The following is a 16,565-nucleotide window of genomic DNA, read 5'->3' on the forward strand; positions in this document are numbered from 1 at the left end:
CTTTCATTCCCCGTTTTTTATTCCTCTATGAAAATAATGAACATTAACGCATTCACATAACTCTATTATCATTATCAATATACTAGATAACAAAAAAGAGAAGAAAACAAAATAACTTCAATTATCAAACAATATACATATTCTAAATATATGAAATATATACTTGAGACATATGAAGGCCACGACGAGATGATCCATTCTTTCGCAATGAAATCAAGTCAATAATAATCACAACAGCGTAAACAATAATGATTCATATAATTACGCGTTTATATTTCCGGCATTTTTTAACTTTGCAAAACGCAAGACAAGATTCCAAGATTCGAGAAATTAAAACTGGAAACTTGGCCGGATTTTTCTTCTTCACTATCCTTCGATTAAGTTCTTAATTTCTTTTGTCAATATTAAACTAGTAATATTAATTAACTCTAAAACCACGCTGTTGGATCTCCCAATTGTATGTGGGATTCACATAGAATTGGATAATTTTAAAACGCGACGTTTAAGGATTAATTAATTATCTGAACATTTACATCATATTTCTCTACGTTTGCATTATTCACTTGGTGAATTCCTGCAAATAAAAAGAATTTAATTAGACCAAAATAAAGCACAAGATAATATGCAACATACCTAGTCGCGTATATCATTGAAGATAAATAACGAATCGCCAAGAAAGATTGACAATTCATAGAAAAAAACATACAAAGAAAGAAAAGATGTGTGAAAGAGAAGAACATCTGAATTTGTCGCGCTTTCTCGTGCGCCCGTCTTATACTTAAATATTAATAGTTCTCGATCTAAGATGATCTACTGCTGTGGACTTACGGCATTTCCTCACCGTGAATCACAGAACGATCAGGAAATATCTCTGAAAACTTTGGGTCATTAAGAAATTTGCTTTAAATAGCGAAATGTCTCATAAACATAGTAGTCTTATTATAGTACAAAATCAATTATTAACTTTTTGGGAAGGATAATGAATTTTGAAAAGTATATGAAAACATTCTTACGTCTTCAAAAATGCACGAAATTCTCTAGGGTACATATTGCAGTAGTTATATGCTGTTATATGCTACTAAACATTCGTTTAGAAACGCTGTTCAGCTGGACTCTGCCATATCGAAAGAATTAAGATTAGAATATCGAAAATTGAGATCTTTAAAATCCCAAAATTAAGATAACTCCGAAGAGAATATGTTCAACTAAAGACAAATGTGCTCAGACCCAGAGTTTTGCATTTACTGCACTTCTATTTTTCCCTTTTTATAAAAGATTTCACATCACAAATGTGGCACAGAATCGTCAATATCGGAATAAAATAACGACCTTGCAATCCGAGTTGAGATTAATCCTGCACAATAATAAGTCAAGACAACACAAGGTTTAAAAGACATACGAAGGGCTCAAATTTAAATTCTAATTTAAATTACGCGGCCAAAAAATGAGACGGGAGTGCAGTCCGCATCACATGATCTTTCGAAATATGTAAGTACTTTCTTGAAAAAAATCGATAAACCTGCGCAAAGTTCAGTAAAAGCGACAAATATGAGCGAAAAAGTTCATCTACGTATATTGTTATTGATGTTCTTAAGCGGCGGGAATGCGATATGTTCTCGAAGCATTGTTGTCCTTTAATTTTTAACTCCATTTATAAATGCTTATATCCAACATTTCCATACTGTGCTTTTGCTATACATATTTCATATGAATTTTATTCCTTGATAAAAAAAATTTAATTATTATAGTTTCACACTTGGATAAACTTCTTCGCCCATAAGCTATTTGCATACTTATATTTTTGCTGTACTGTATTTCGTAAAATTTTATGAAAAGTATACTAAATTTCATGTACACAAATACTTTTCAGTTGAAAATACATTAAATTTCATGACATTTTTAATAGTGTACATTTATCTCGATTTTTAAAGGAATTTTAAGCAACTCTTAAAACGATCTTATATTCACTTCTACCGAACTTCGCAGTAAGTCTATCAATTTTTTCAAAAAAGTACATATTTCAGGATATTACCGTATGCATTATTTGCATTATTTTATCTTATTTGAACGCACGATTTAAATAATAATTTAAATTTGAATGCCCGCCTTATATTCTTATCTCACTTATAAAACGTTTTAATTGTTCAAACGTTCTTGAATTTTTGTATCCCACATTTAGCTAATTACGGTCTAGTCTAAGCTCCATGTAATATTTGAAACACTCTTCAATATAAGGCAAGTGAAATTTAAAACCAACCGTCTATGTTTAGCATCAAATGCAGGACACGGAAGGCAGTTCTTTAAACTTTCATTCAGAAATAAATTCGTTGAAGAAAATCATCCTCTTTGTCTTTGTTGCAAAACGCAATAGTACTACAAGAGGAATCCGCTTTGCGGAAGCTGCTCGAAACAGTTGGGATTGATGTAGCTTAGAAGATCATGTTCCGACATGGAGGTGAGTTCTTGAGGCAGCATTCCATCCTCCGTCTTCCTACTAGTTGAGGTACTCGGGGCAGAGTTGGGAATCGGAGTGTTTACAGTTTGGCGATTTGAAGTGACTGGGAGTGCGACTGGTGGTGATTTGCTGGCAACTTGTTCGATGATGTTGTTTTGTGCCGAGGGAGATTTTGGTAGGATTCCCTCCATCGCATTATTCATCAATTGTGCGCTTTGAGTCGCCACGCTGTTTAGAATTTTCTTTGTGGCGATGATTGCGTGAGCGGTAGTTGTCGAGATCGGCCGATTATTGATAATATCCTTTGTGGCGTTAGTGATGACACTGTTAATAGCTTGTTCCGCTGCGTTGGTCAAACGCTGTTGAGAGGGTTCCTGAGCAGCTCCACTAGCTAAAGCGGAGCTAGCTTCGGCCACAAAACCCGCGGGCTGATTCAACATGGAACCGATGTCTTGCTGAACAGCCTGCTGCATAGCTTGGGCTGCTTGAGCCTGTTGGACAGCTTGCTGCACTGCTTGCACCTAAACAATTTTTTATTTGACATTAATTGCTGTCTAACTTGGAATCATAATTTTTAATAACTTTTAATAAAAAGAAAGAAAAACAATAACGTTTTTTTTAAATCTAGAATTATAAAAATTTTGTGTTACGTTTTTTGATTTTGAAAGAAAAAAAATATACATATATTTAAAAGTTTGCATTTATTTCTATATATCTATTTATTATAAATTAAATATACGATAAAATTACCAACCTGCTGCACCACTTCTTGCGTTGCTTGCTGCACTGCTTGTTGTACAACTTCTTCAGTCGCCTGCTGCACTGCTTGTTGCACCACCTGAGCCGCTTGAACTTGCTGCACAGCTTGTACTTGTTGTACCGCTTGCTGCACTACTTGAGCATGCTGCACTACTTGCTGAACTACCTGTTGCTGAGCCTGGTGCACTACTTGGACTGCCTGTTGCTGCGCTTGCGCAACAACTTGTTCAACTTGCTGCTGCGCTTGCGCTACTACTTGCTCTACTTGTTGTACCTGTTGCTGCATCACGGCTACCTCTTGTTGCGTGAGTACTTGAATCTGCTGTTGCATACGCTCTGCTGCAACTGCTGGTATCGCATTACCAGAAACCTGGAAAAAAAAACAGAAAGAATATGTTATATTTATTTGCATTAAAAGAAATTTTCATTCTAACTTTGTTCTAAATTTTGTTCTAAAATTGTAGATTTTTATTTTCTAAACTTTAATTTTAAATTTCAAATTTTGTTTTTGCTACTAACTTTTTTGTTCAACCACTTATATCTGTTTTGTTTTTGGATAAGAAATACCGTAGAATTGGGTGTGGCAGTTGCTGCGGTGACTTGTGTTTCTGGTAATGGCGGTAATAGTGCAGCGTTAATAGTGGTCAGGAGATTATCTCCTGGTTGTTCTACTGTCGTCGCAGGTGCTACCGATGTTGTACCCGCAATTTCTGCTAATGGCTGTACCGTCTGCGACGGAATCAGCGCTTCCAGCAGCATTGTCTTCACCGGAATTGGTGGACTATTTCTAGTCTGTTGGGCGCTACCCATTGTTTCATGTTCTGCTGCCACATGGCTCAACATTGCAGTGGGATTGGAATTTACCGAATGCAACGGAGAGACCATCTGTTCAGCCGCAGAGTTTACTAAAGCATCCAACTTTACAGATGTTTGTCCTAAAGAGAATACCGTCACAATGTTCTATTTTTATATGTATTACACAAGATAAACTTCTGTATTTTTTAAATTATACATAATTTGCAAAATTTTCAGTAAAAAAATTTAAATTCATAATAAAATAAAAAGAGATTATGCCTATATAAATAAAGCTTTTAATTATATATTACATCTATCATTTGCAATTATACCTGTATTGGCTAAAATTCCCGGGGGAGCCGCCGACTGTTGGCTGCTTCCCGAAATGATAGAAGCTCGCTGCTGTTGCATAGCGAACTCATTTTCTGGATTATCTGATTCCTCGGTGGTGCCAACCGAGGATTCCATGTGATTCAGGTACTTCTCCACCACATGACTGTTTGCTGCTGATAATGGCTGCGTCCCGGAAGCACCAGGAAAACTCGATAATGTGCCGAATTCGGGATGATGATGATGTTTCATCCGAAGATCGACTACACCTGCACCTTGAAGGGCAGCTCCATTGGAGCTATTGTCCGTTGATAAGACACTATTTGTGTCCTTAAGGCAATGAGGACTAAGAACTTGAACTTGATTTGATTCATGCATGCCTACAATAGACAATTAAGAAATGTCTATTTTAAGAGAACTAAAATTATTTAAAATTTAATTTAAAATTTGAAAATAACAGTAATCAAGATTTTAGTAACTGAATTTACCGAATGTTTGATTTAATTTTATTCAGTCAAATCAAAGTTACTCACCTCCAAACGAAGTTGGATGATGTGCAGTCACCATTGACAGAGGATGCTGAGTACGTATCAGATCCACTACTCCGAGAAGACCATTTACAGTCTCTTGTACAGGGCTGTTATTAGCCGTCGCAACGGCAACAGTCCGGATAATATCAGTTTGCGAAGTTGCAGCTTCTCTAGAGTTCTCGTTAACCAACTGTTGAAGAGGAGAGGTGACCGATGTCGGTCCGTTTGTGGCCGTTGTCGGAGTCGGAATGCTTTGCATGCTATTTTCGCTTAGCATACTATTTTGACTGTTTTCATCCAGCACTTCTGTTTTTAAGTTATCTGGCAGGATCAGCTGAAGATTAGATGAGGATCGTCGATTCATTAGGGGGTTTGCTACGAGCACTGGGGGTGGCATCATGACATCGGAAGGTGAGTTTGAGGATTGTGAGGCCCACAACATCACGGGAGTCACTTGGGCTGTTCCCGTTGGTGGTGGGCTGGGGTCGCTTTTCAAAGTCTCCGAAGAGGTGTTTTGTTGCGCCTGAGCTGGTGCATTCGATAAGAAATTTGCAGCTCCCGCAGCTGTTGGCGTTAACAGACCTGATAAATATAAAATACATCATGTTCAGTTAGTCTCTCAAAATGTCAAAATCTTCTAGAAATTTAAAAAACCTAAAGTTAGAATAAAAATTTTAGAAACTTAAGGATACAGAAAAATGGAAGAATTCAAGATATAATATTTAAACATGTAAGAGTTAAAAATAAGAGTTTAAAATTAAAATATCCAGACATGCAGGATTCTAATGTAGATTTAAAATTAATTTAGATCTACAAATATAGAAATCTAGGATCTAATAATCAAACTTACTGCTGGATGCGACACCCGTAGCTAACGATACCGCGGAGGAGGATGTGGCCAAGTGATTAGTGTCACCGTTTGTTAGCGGAGGTGAGATAGACTCGACTTTACCTATGGACGGCTGTGGGGGAGTAGAGGCAGCCGTGTAAAGAAAGGTATGCGGTTCGCTGGTCTTTCCGGACGACACCGCGAACAATTTGACGCTGACCGTTTCTGTAGGCGCTAAATCCTGCCTACGATAAGGCGGTATCACGCATACTAAGTGTACTGGATGCAAGTGCTCCTTGTCCGGTAGCACAGTGCATTCCCAATGTGGTTCCAAGCTACTCGATAAATCGTCGTTGTCCAACTGAAAGACTATTCGAGTGTCTTTCAGGAAATTCTTACCGAGTATGATGAGTTCTAAACCGCCCGTGCACGGACAGGACGTCAGAGACTTTTTGCAAATCTCCGGAATACCAGGTGGTTGAGCTGCGACATACAAAACTTTATAAGAAAACTGAATAAATCGTGAATGTTTTTTATCAAGTTTGAATCTTCATTTTCAACTTTTTAATTTAAATTCAACGATTCAAAAAATTTTTAGAAAGCAATCTTTTACAAGTTACTTTGTTAGAAAGTAGCTTTTCAAAGAATTAAACAGTATAATTAAACGACAAGTTTACGATATAAAAATATGCGGCTTGATTTTTATTATAGCCGTAGTTTACAGTCAAGTGATATAACTATATAATATATACGCGGACCGCAAAGTTAATCAATTCTCTTATCTGCCTTTCTAAGTATCTGAATAAAATATCCATTGTATCAGTCAACTCACTGCAGACTATCGGCTGGGAACAGATTTGTAGGGTCTCTGTAGTTCCATCGGCGTGCTTGATAGTCGTGCGGAAGACCATGCGGCACCGCGTAGATTTTTTCTTGCTTCTTCCTTGTAACAGCCCGGCTTCTTGAGGAAACCTATGCTCGACGTCAACATTACGCTCTTTAAGAATGCCAACGCAGTCACAGGTAACATCTTTTGCCGGATCCATATCAATCTCTATTACAATAGTGCCATCGATCTTCCGTTCGACACAGGGTGTCGAGTTCTTGCCGCTTACTCGACAGGCCTGGTAGAACATGTGGGGTGCCACTCGGCCAAGATCAGTGCCGATAAACACTTGTAGACTCGTCGGTTTGTCGTAACCGATCAGTCGAACGATGGGAAAACCATTTCCGCTACGATCTTTCACCGCGCCTCGCGAACCTTCCGTCTGATAGCGAGCTCGATGCTGTTGCTCGGGTTGACAGACGATCTGCAGTTGAGTTTTACCGTCAGTAGAAACGTTGGCTGAAGATCAAAAAATATCGTAAACAATATTAGATTGGGATACTGCGTGGGTTTATCTGGGAAGTAAGACAGGTCAGGAAATAATTTACGAAACAGGTGAGTAAATACAGAGTGCTAGATTGCTGGGATCTTTGGATAGCAAAATGTTTACTGTTGATCTGTTGAAAGAATGCCAAAGGAAAATAGATATATTATAATGTTGGAAATAACCCAAGAATAAACTAGACGCATAATAAATTAACAGATTCTTGACTTATTTCAGATTTGGAAGAGATCCAGAAGATAGATAAAGATTCTATCTATAAAAAAATAAATTATTTTAAATTTAAAATAGTTAAATTTCAAACTTTAAAAAAATTGGCACGAATTTTAAAAAAATTTTCTATGAAAACTTTGAAAGTATTTAAAGTTCCAATAATTCTTATTTCTTAATTTAGAACACAGAAATCACAAAAATCCGAAATTTAAAAATTTTAACTTTGTTAGATAAATTAGTTTGCAATAACTTATATCAATCACAACGAATCCACCATTAATCAATTTGACTTTTTTAAAATAACGCGCAAGAGACACTTTTATTATCATTTTTACGCAATTATCTATGATAAAACGCATTACTCCAACAATCGTGGATTTGTAACTACTGCATGGAATATACTTGTTTGACCTATATTTGGTATCAAAAAGAGAAGTATCGCGAGAGAATTTCGCGTATGTTTTTTTCTTATCGCTGCAAGAGAAAGAAAAAAAGAAAGCGTCAGCTCTCGAACTGAAGAAGATAACTTATCGGTGGTGAAAGAGATAAAATAAGCAATTTTGCCGGAAATAAATCCATCACTGAGTTTGCTCTTATTGTAAAACATTGAAGGTGTCAATGCGACTTCTGCGATCAAAGTAATGAATTGTTTACCTAGCAAGACAAACGAAAGCTTTTAAAGAGAAGCGACTAAGTTTATGAGATGCAATAAAGTCCACGAGACTCTTGTTGATATTACTTCAGTTGATACTGAATAAACCACATCTTTTGCAACTTTGTTTATTAATATTGATAAACAAGTTGCAGAAGATGCAGTATTTTTGTACAATTGCATCAATCAGCAGCACACACAATATACTTGAAAATATTAAATTATATTCAACAAATATCTCATTTAAAAAGAGAAATCAAAATTGGAATTATTCTTGATAAAAGACAAAATGTTTGAGAATCCGTAATTTTAATCCAGATAATACGCATGTCTGAAAAAAACGTTATAAACGTTATAAAGATTTCATAAAGTATTATACGAAGACTTCATGAAGTCTTTTAGAATGCAAGTTGTCTGGAAAAAATTTAAGAATCTGAAGATACAAACCCAAGTAATCTAAAGACCAAAGGTTTATAGAGTCAAGAGTTCACGACTCGAAAAAATTAAAACAATCGCTAGAAATGATTCAGTATCTACAATCTGTCTTAGAGTTGGAGTTGAACTTGTTTCTACCACAATGTATAATACATTCATGCTTAACACTTATTATACATTTATCTAAAAGACGTACATAGTTGCGAAATAAGAGTAACAGGTCCCTGATGAGTGATCGGTGCCTTTTTGGACAAAACACCCATGGCAGGTCGAGGTCTAGTTACTCCCACAACTCTACCTATGGAATTAGTGTTTCCGGATCTATTGCCGGATATTCCTCCCAAACCGATTCCATTGACGGTAGTTCTGACTGTCGGTGATTTATTGTCGGGGCTGGTTCCGGGGGCTACTTCCGGAAACGCAAAGTTTGCGTCCTCGGACTCTAATTTAATATCCATTTTCCTTCTCTTCGAATCCTCCTCGCCAACGTTGTTCCAGAGCTGATAAAATAATCACAGAATTAATCATTCTATGTATATACTGGATATTTTATGATAAATATTCACTAAGAAAAATTTCGAATTAATTTAACAATTAAACAATCAGCAGATGAAAGATAGTGCTAAAACCTGAAATGTTGTATCACACAAAATTTAGCAGTGGTTAATATACTAGTAATAATAACTCCATTATTTTATTTTATTTTTTTTTAGTAAATTTGTAATCAATAAAAATATCAAGATTATTAAATTGAATTGAAAATCGAACTAAATTATTTTTCTTATTAATTTCATTTGTTTCGAATTAAATTATTTTTTATGCATATTAAGTTAAATCGAATTATTATAAAGAGTTCTCAACGTGAAATATTAAAATATAGCATCACATTTTTCGCTCAATACTATGGGAAAGAGCTGAACGATCAGTATAACGGGAACACCCCGTATGTGCGTGAGCGTCTGTGTGCTTAATTTAACGAATCAGAACTCGGCTGGGTTCAACTACCGTTCGAGCGGTCGGCGATCTCCGATGACGATATTGATGACGATCACGCGTACCCTCGTGAACACATTAAATAACTTCATCTGGCTTCTAACGACAGGGTGACTCAGTGCCGTAATCGTAGTAAGAGTGAGGAAAGCGCACGGACCACAAGAGGGGCCCGTCAACTCTTCCTCCTTCTTCTTCTTCACTTTTCCATCTTTCAGCAAAGAGAAAAAGAAAACAAAACGAGAAATATATCGGAAGCGAAAAGCATTAGATTCGATTAGTAACTTGCGGAATCTTGAAAATTTTATCAATATTTTCAAACGGATAAGTTACTCAAGTTGCTCTTTCAGGTAGCTTCCATTATATTCTTAAGATTTCCTATAAATACAAAATTCGAAAACAAGTTTACGGGCCCCTGAAATCTTCTAAGAACTTCTACATAAGATAATGGAATTTTATAGTACAGATGTTAGAATTTTCACAATAGATATATACTGAACTGTTATAATAAATACTTAGATAATTACTATATACATATTCTAAACAAACAAGAGATTAATTGAAATTATTTAGTTTGAAGAATTTTATTTATCATTAAGAATACTAACAGTGATGTTGTTAAAGTGCTGCTGACGTTCCTCAGAGCCAAGACCGGAGTCGTTCGAATTGTCGTCTTGCGTCGTACCGGTCCTAGATCCGTGCTCATCAGAACTCCTCGTAGTTATACCACCGAAGGAGGATAATAAAAATCTGGATTGTTTTGGTTGTTGTTGCTGCTGTTGTTGTTGTGAGATTTGTTGCTGCTGTGACTGCTGATTAGGAACCGTCCTCCTGGTCGCGGAATGGGCACGGTTACCTATGGTGCTTCTCGAGATGGACGATGTCACCGTTGACGACGCACCGCCTGCATTGCTACCTGTAAATTAGATCTCGTTATTCCAGTATCGCCTTTCACTGTTACAGTTTTCAAGTGAGATGAAGATTCAATTTCAGCACTTTAAACAGGCCTAAAGTGTATAGACAAACGCATAAATGAAAGGGACATACAGATGGGTGTAAAGATAGATCTTGTAAAATATAAAATTATCATAAATTCTATTATTCTGATTGTCATAAATCCTCAGAGAGAGGATAAAATTTATCAAACCACAAACCTACAAATCCTCAAAATCTTCAAGTCCTCAAAAAAGTCCAACTATATAAATCCTCAGAGTCATCAAAACTACGAATCTTTCAAATCTCATCAATCATCAAGTTTTAGAGAAGAATTAATTTTTAGATCATTTCTAAAATCATATTTGCTTGAATTTCAAGATTTTAGCGAATTCCCCATTACTCTTTGAAAGTAGCTCAACCAAAACACTGAAATTGTAGAAAGTATACTACCGATCAGTAGAATCATTGCGGTCCGCTCACCGATGAGATCAAAAACCATCCCTCGTCAAATTTACGAGAAACCGCTCGACGCAACATTGACAAACCGAGTCTCGATTTACGCGTCAGGCGCGAAAAGTCGGCGTCGTATGCATCGTCGAGGAACGAAAGAGAGAGATAAACTCGGAGGGAAAAAAAAAGGATATGAAACATACCGAGAACCGGGGCGAAAGAGGGATAAAAAAAGAGAAATGAGACGAATGCAGGAGTATGCGGGGGGAGAGAAGCAGAGCAATGTCGGACGGTCTATCTATAGACCACCTATAGACTACTAGGACGAGATAATTGCGTGGGGGTGAAGTTGCAATCGCGGACGCAACTGGTGGCGACGGGGTTCGATTTTTCTCCCTTCCCCCCCCCTCTTCCCTTCCCGACCTCATCTCCCACCATCGGTTACAAAGGGTGGGCACGTAATCGACGCGTGCACATACGTGCATAAGAGATGCATCTGTGTGAACGTCGAGGAAAATCACGGAACGATGTCAACGACCTGGCTGTCGGTTTCCAATCTCGTTTCTCTCGCTTTCTCCCTTTCCCCTCGTTCCTTTTCTGATGCCGATGCCGCCGCTGTTGCCGATCATTATGTCACGTTGCAACAAATATACTCTTTCCTCCATACGCCGTTAGATTATTCAAGATCTAGATCAACCCTGTGATCTTCCACTTTATTCCGGTATTACTCGTCGTTTTTATTTGCGTCACTGCATCAAAATTTATAATTCGTGTATAACACCTATATAGCACACTTTACTTGAGAAACGTTTTAGAATTAATATTCTTAAAACGACATTTACATTTACATGAAATTTTAAGGCGTAAATCTTAAGTCCTAAGATATAAGAAATCAATCAAAATTAAACGTGAAGAAAATATTTCTTATGGCTTATTCTAGAATTGGAAAGAGACAATAAATAAGTTGAACCTCGGTTAAGAATTAGCCGTGAGTTGTGAAATTGGGTCTAAGACTTTAAGTTTTACGCCTTAAAATCTCATTGTGCACGCCGCTTAAAGTGTGTATTAAGGTCCCAGTCAGAAATGATAATGAAATCGACATCGAATCGACATCGATTGGGGTGTTTGCCAAAGGAACATTGAGGAACTTTTTGTTGGAGCAGTCTATTACTGTCTGTTATTACTTATGTGCTGAAAACAAACGATTTTTAACAGCTGATAGAAACAATTTCTCTATTAAGTGGACTCAATTCGGAAGAATATTTTAGTTTTGTTTCAGTTATTAAGTACAACAATTCGTTTCCGCAATTTAATGTATCCACCAGATCAACAAAGATTACGTTTTCTAAAGCATATAATGCGCATGATATATCAATGAAACAACATAAGAAACAGAATGTTGCCAATTGTAGCCTATACTTGTTGTTCCTATACAGAAACAGGCAACGTATTGTGACGGCAATAAGGAACATACTGGGGAATAATCGAAAGATATACTGGAATTTTACTAATGAAAACACGCAAAAGAAACAAGTGTTGCTCTAAGTTCCTTCGGATATGCACTTTTAGGAAATAACACGTAGTATAAAATTATGTTTAATGATACAAATTAGTACAAGAAAAGTACTGAATATTTTATTTTCAGGTTCGATTTTTTATCTTACTAATTTAGTCCATTAACTCAATAGAGATAGTCCTCTGTCTTTTGAAAGTCTGTGCTGTATGAGCAGAAAGTTCTTTTTTTCCTCATTTCATAAAAAATTTGAAGCAAACAAAATTGATTATCTATGAAGTTCTAATATTTGGAACTGCGTAGAGGTTCTTTAAAGTTTTAAGATAAGTAAATACTGGTTTTAATTCAATTCTATACGTTCTTATCTACTTAAATATCGGAAAACCAACTTTAGACACTTAACACCGTCAGTTATGTGATCAACAGGTCCATAACTTATAAGATCCATTCCAAAATCGTTTCAATTTCAGTATTCATTTAAATCAGCGTTTACATGAATCTTCCAATTTTACCGAGAATATAAACATGTCATGCATGCAAGCAATATCGCAAAAAAAGTCTGAAAAAGTATCCTAATTCTGTAACGAATGTCAATTTTATTCCAAAGACAAATGTTACAAATTCCGAGCTTCGCTCACATTTTCCTGCTTCGAGAAGAGCGTAGCCACTCCTTGTCCCTCCTTCGGATGTCTCGCAAATAACCGATAGCTGCATAATCAAGCGGCAATGTCATAAAGATAATAATCACGAAGGTCTCGCGGGTGACGACGCTCCGATGGCTTTAATTACCCTGGCAATCTAACCAGCCGACAGATAAACGCAGTAGAACGTCTCTGTACACCTGCGAGCAGAGGTGAATGTATCTCTTTATCGCGCCGCGAGCGCGAGCGCATGGAAGGGTACCGCCAAGACGAATTAGGGCTCCCATCGGTATATTTGCGTCTCTCTAGCCGCGTCCTCGAGCCGACGGAGGCAGAAAAGAATAGAGAAAGAGAGAAAGAGAATGTACCCTCGATAACAGGATCGATAAACATCATTACTATTACACGACAAACAGAGCGCGAGCGCGCTAACTACGGCGCCTCTCCTCTCGAGTCTCAAGGATATATCGTTACGAGGACGAACGGACAGAAGGACGAGTGGAACAGACGGATGAACGAATCGATGCCCGATCGATCGTCGTGGCATTATCAGACGGCCACCGTCCGATAATGTCCTGAAGACACGAAACGAGCTGATTGCTCCGATTCTCACACTGAGAAAAAAATATTGCTGTTTCAAACAAATATTAGTTGATTCAACTAAATGTAGCGGTCACGGATTGTCAAGCAAATATTTGTTAATTCAAACAAATAACATAATTTAAATTACAAGATTTTGTTAATCTAATATATAAATATTTGAACTAAATAATCATTACGAACTAAACGCATTTAGTCAAGTTAACAACTTTTTTCTCAGTGCAGTATTCATTTTGCATGAATCCATGATCGAAAACTCGCGGAGAAAACGTAATGTGTAAAGGGTATCGCAAAAAAACGAATATTGCAGTTCTGTAATAATCTGTTATTCCATACACAGCAGATAACGGATAATAGAATTTTACAAATAATATGGATGATTAACGTTCTATAACAGAACTCTCGAAACTCTATGATAAGTAGTGAATTGAGCCATAGATATCATATTTCTAAAGTTAGATATTCGTGCAGACGTTTAAAAAGTATTGAATCATAAATACAATAGATAATAAAATTTTATGAAGATGATTAAACGGAAGTTTGTAATAGTCAAATAAAATCATTTTTAAATCATGTTGTATTACTAGAGTTGTATTACTAGAGAGATATTATAAATTAGAAATGTCTGAATATCTACAAATAGATGACGAAGAAAGCTGGTAGTCAAAACGGATTTTGATGCCTGATAATATTTCTTTTACGTAAATTTTACAATTTTCAGTTCATGCCATCTGGGCATTTAATTTTTCTTTCAGAAAGTATAGAATCACCGAGCTATATAGATTCGATGAAAAAATATCGCTGCAATATCCACTTAAATTCACCGTGTTAAATTAACGATTATTATACGGATATCTATAACTACTTGTATAACTCCTTCTGCCAAACGATACTTCAGCGAGACATTTATTCCTTTTTTTTCCGTCCCTTTCTCTCGCGCGCAAATACTTTGGGACCTCCTTGGATTCCAACGAACAATTCGTTATGACAATGCAAACTCGCGTAGCGGTACACTTAATGGCATCTCTGATAGCCTACTTAAGTAGTCGAGATAAGGAGCTGAAGAGTCTCCAGGAGCTCGGCATTGCTTGGCACCAGTACTGAAAGAAATAATGCAAAGTGATAGAAACGCAGTACATTTCTTATTGCCCATACAATTTCGACAATTTCGAAAGTAACAGAGTTTAAGAAGCGCGTCTAATGTCTTGCGGCGATATGAACAACATTTCCATATCGATTAAATTAGATTAAGAGAGCTCAATATGAGAATAAAACAGAGAGAAAGTTAAATAAAATTCACAAAATTGGATGATTTTGTGCGTCAGCAAAAAAAAATGCAATAGCGTTTGTAGCGAAGAAGAAAAAAATAAAAAAGAGGAATATCAATGTTATTGATTACTTATAGCTGATTAGAAGCACAAGGATGACTTAGCGATAAGAACATTATATATCTATTTGAAAGGGTCTCGATAAGGAGATAATGAGTTCAATGATTGACGGGCACGCTTGTGACGAAAAAGGGGCTAGACTAGATCTTCACTACGTGAATTTCTGTAATTTTCAATAGTGACAGTGTTGTCAATTTTATCTGATTTTATCACGATGTCAGTGACATGTATACATAAACCGTTGTATTGCGACCTTGAGGATTAGAAATCCATAGAAGAAGAAAACATGCATAAATTTATAAACTTGTCCCAAACACACATCTTCTCTTTACTTTAAGAACGAAAATTTTACCAATACAATTATAACCAAATAACAACAAATTAAAACGTCATGTTATTTAAATTAGAAAAATCAATTATCAGTCTCTCAGTTATCAGTTTTTATTGAATATCACTTATCTTTGAAGACTTTATAATTAAACATAAAATAGACAGAAATAAAAAAGTAAAGTTTGCAAAAAATTTATTAAAATAGTCTTAAAAACATCGTTAAAATGATTACTTAAAATTATAAAAAGCGAGAAACGAATGTCAATATTAAATTGTATTTTTGTCTCGAAGAAAGCAACTACGCCCTAATTACGACTAAGAAAATGATTATATTAACTAACTGTATCAATGTAAATATTATCGCAGTCTGTATTGGTTCATGTTGTTAAATATGAAAGCAACTTCAGCAAAAATCACCGATGTTAACATATAAAATACTCCATTAAAAATTTTAGACAAACTGTTCTGTTCTGCTGAGTTATCTTAAAATAAATGAAAATAGTAACAAAAATAATTTCTTAAATAAAATCTGAATAAAATCTCATTATGTCCAAATAAACATTTTAAAAACACATATTTCTTAAAACACATCTTTTTTAAAGATATAACTATATATTTTGTATATCTCGAAAAAATTCAATCTAATCTGTTTTCTTATAATTAAATATCCCATATTTAATTTTAATAGCTACAATAATTGTATTTCCCATTAAATGGCAACGCAATAAATTTCTGCTGGTCACAAAATTCTATAATTCGCTAAGAGAAGTTGCATGTTGACAATTAACATAATCTCGTAAATACTTGACTCAAAAGAAACATCCCAAAGTGTTATTGTCGATCACGCACTAACTATAATCGTCTCGAAAAACCAGTTTCGTGTGGTTCTAATTGAATTTATCAATCCACCGCCAAACTGAGTCAACTGTGTTTGTATGTGTACACAGATCCGTTATTCAACAAATTATAAGTTATTCAACTATATATACAGCGCACCGTTAATGAACCGCGTTTGTGTTTACATACAATTTTAGCGATCATTGAGTATAAGCTGAAGACTCCATTCCTACGTGTCAATTGGAGGTGACGATTGACAACTAGATCGTCAAAACTGTTTGATAACAAGCATACATGTTTATGATAATGCAATTAAAGTTAATGAACTTTTCAGACTGAGCTAATATCCCTGAGTCACTTCGGACATTTACATAACATTTTCGAGCAGTCGAAATCTTGGAACTTGAGATTTTCAAAATCAGATTTCAGACTCTTCCTTCTCTCTCTCTCTCTCTCTCTCTCTCTCTCTCTCTCTCTCTCTCTCTCTCTCTCTC

At 35.9% G+C, this 16,565-nt stretch overlaps 1 protein-coding gene across 4 annotated transcripts in view; it reads right to left on the reverse strand.

The window, feature by feature from the left end:
- Positions 1–6: 6 nt before the first annotated feature.
- LOC108685336 (nuclear factor of activated T-cells 5) overlaps positions 7–16,565 on the reverse strand; it is a 44,434-nt gene continuing 27,875 nt past the window's right edge. For 3 of the 4 annotated variants that reach the window (XM_018190077.1, XM_018190076.1, XM_018190075.1), the window contains 9 exons: positions 9,985–10,292; positions 8,583–8,886; positions 6,531–7,043; positions 5,720–6,181; positions 4,873–5,451; positions 4,342–4,719; positions 3,782–4,149; positions 3,210–3,584; positions 7–2,976 (listed from right to left, as the gene is read on the reverse strand). In XM_018190077.1, the coding sequence (XP_018045566.1) occupies positions 2,374–2,976; positions 3,210–3,584; positions 3,782–4,149; positions 4,342–4,719; positions 4,873–5,451; positions 5,720–6,181; positions 6,531–7,043; positions 8,583–8,886; positions 9,985–10,292 (3,890 nt within the window). In that variant the 3' untranslated portion in view covers positions 7–2,373. Of the gene's footprint in view, positions 2,977–3,209; positions 3,585–3,781; positions 4,150–4,341; positions 4,720–4,872; positions 5,452–5,719; positions 6,182–6,530; positions 7,044–8,582; positions 8,887–9,391; positions 9,580–9,984; positions 10,293–16,565 lie in introns of those variants that run through there. The other variant, XM_018190078.1, reaches the window with a different exon arrangement.

This window comes from Atta colombica, unplaced genomic scaffold (genome assembly GCF_001594045.1).
Source record: "Atta colombica isolate Treedump-2 unplaced genomic scaffold, Acol1.0 scaffold150, whole genome shotgun sequence".
NCBI lineage: Eukaryota > Metazoa > Arthropoda > Insecta > Hymenoptera > Formicidae > Atta > Atta colombica.